This window comes from Zea mays, chromosome 4, assembly GCF_902167145.1.
Source record: "Zea mays cultivar B73 chromosome 4, Zm-B73-REFERENCE-NAM-5.0, whole genome shotgun sequence".
Taxonomy (NCBI): Eukaryota; Viridiplantae; Streptophyta; class Magnoliopsida; order Poales; family Poaceae; genus Zea; species Zea mays.
In genome coordinates, this window is record NC_050099.1 from 212,273,908 (window position 1) to 212,275,538 (window position 1,631).

Consider the following 1,631-nt stretch of genomic DNA (forward strand, 5'->3'; position numbering starts at 1 on the left):
TCTTTTTTAATAAAAGTATAGTTTCAAGCAATCGTTTAGGAAATGGGCGCGTACCTTCCTGACACAAACCGTCACACATGAAATTACACATAAGGCCCACAGGACTAGGAAAAACTTCAGCTCGTTTAGTGGAAAGAGTGCACACACTGCGTCTCACTCTTCAGTCTGGACACCCTGGGTAGTGGAACACAGTCGGATCGACTTTTATGTTTTATGTTTTTTTAAGAAACAAACACATGATGGATTCAAGCGTATTTATGCATCAGTTCTCTGTCCCCGCCTTCCCCGAACGGTCACACCTCAAAATTCACCCACCACCACCACCACCACCCGGCCCGGCCATCACGAGCGCACTCGTCTCGTCTCCCATGCCGACCGGTGAGACGCTAGCGGTGGAGACTCAAGCACCAGCGCCGCAGACGCAGACGCCGACAACAACAGCCTCGTCCTCCCCATCGTCGACCCACCGTCGCCATCGCACTTTCTCATCATCGTCGTCGTCCTCGTCGTCCCTCTCCACGCTGTCCTCGGCGGCATCCTCGCCGTCGCCGTCCCCGCGCGGCCGCGCCGTGCCCTTCTCCTGGGAGCACCATCCGGGCATCCCCAAGGCGCGCTTCCTCGGTGGCGCCGGAGCTGCCTCCTCCGCGCCAACGCCCCTCCCGCTCCCGCCGCCGCTGCGGGTCCCGGAGACTTCAAGGGCGCGCCACCAGCAGCACGCCCGGCGCCGACGCGCCTGCGGAAAGCCGATGCCCGCCGACGACGCGGGGGGGGACCCCTTCGCCGCGGCGCTCGCGGAGTGCACCAGGGAACGCGGCGGCGCGGGATCAGACGCCGGCCTGATGGACGCGCTCTTCCCCGCGCGGCCGACGACGTCGTCGTCGGTGCCCAGCAGCCGGCGGTGGTCCATCGCTTCCGCCGGCGGGGTCGTCGGGCTCCTCGACCTGTACGGTTGCAGGAGCGTCGTGGGCGTCGCCGAGGGCGCCTTCGTGGTGCGCCGGCCGGTGAAGGTGGTCCGCGCCGTGCCAGCTGGCCGCGCGGGCATGGGCCGGGCCGGGCGTAGATGAGGGCCACCATGTGATGGGTCGCATCGTATCGCATCGCATCATAGACGGACCCGATTATTATTAGGTACACAAATAATCGATCGCTGTGAAAAAAAATATTGTGATCGAAAACGAGGTTTAATCTTTTCCCTTTTTTCAGTTTTATATTTATGTGTGCTTTTTTTAATATCGGAGCTGTTTGAGTGGATGTGATGGATGCCTATATATATGATTGTTTGGCATATAACCATCCACGCTAAATGATGTTGCTATATGTAGATTACTATATACTAGTATATATATCGATGCTTGTGGTGATATATTATGAGCATAAGTATAGTAATACGGTGTACTATATTGGAAATATTTGTACCGTGCTAAATTAAATGCAAAATTTTCGTATAGTAAGTTATTAATGTCGCCATATCCTGTTTGTAGATTTGAACAAAGTAAATTTGTTACAATAGTATTAGCATTTGCGTCTCTAGATAGATTTATTACAAAAGATATACTACGATTAATCTAACGATGATTTATTTGCTTTCATAAATACCTCATGTGCTAAACCAATCCTTTTTGTGGTACACT

At 53.6% G+C, this 1,631-nt stretch overlaps 1 protein-coding gene across 1 annotated transcript; it reads left to right on the forward strand.

Moving 5' to 3' along the window:
* Positions 1 to 295: 295 nt before the first annotated feature.
* Positions 296 to 1,363, forward strand: LOC100277621 (uncharacterized). Its single transcript, NM_001397834.1, has one exon. The coding sequence runs from the start codon at positions 369 to 371 to the stop codon at positions 1,062 to 1,064; it is 696 nt and encodes a 231-aa protein (NP_001384763.1). The 5' UTR covers positions 296 to 368; the 3' UTR covers positions 1,065 to 1,363.
* Positions 1,364 to 1,631: the final 268 nt, after the last annotated feature.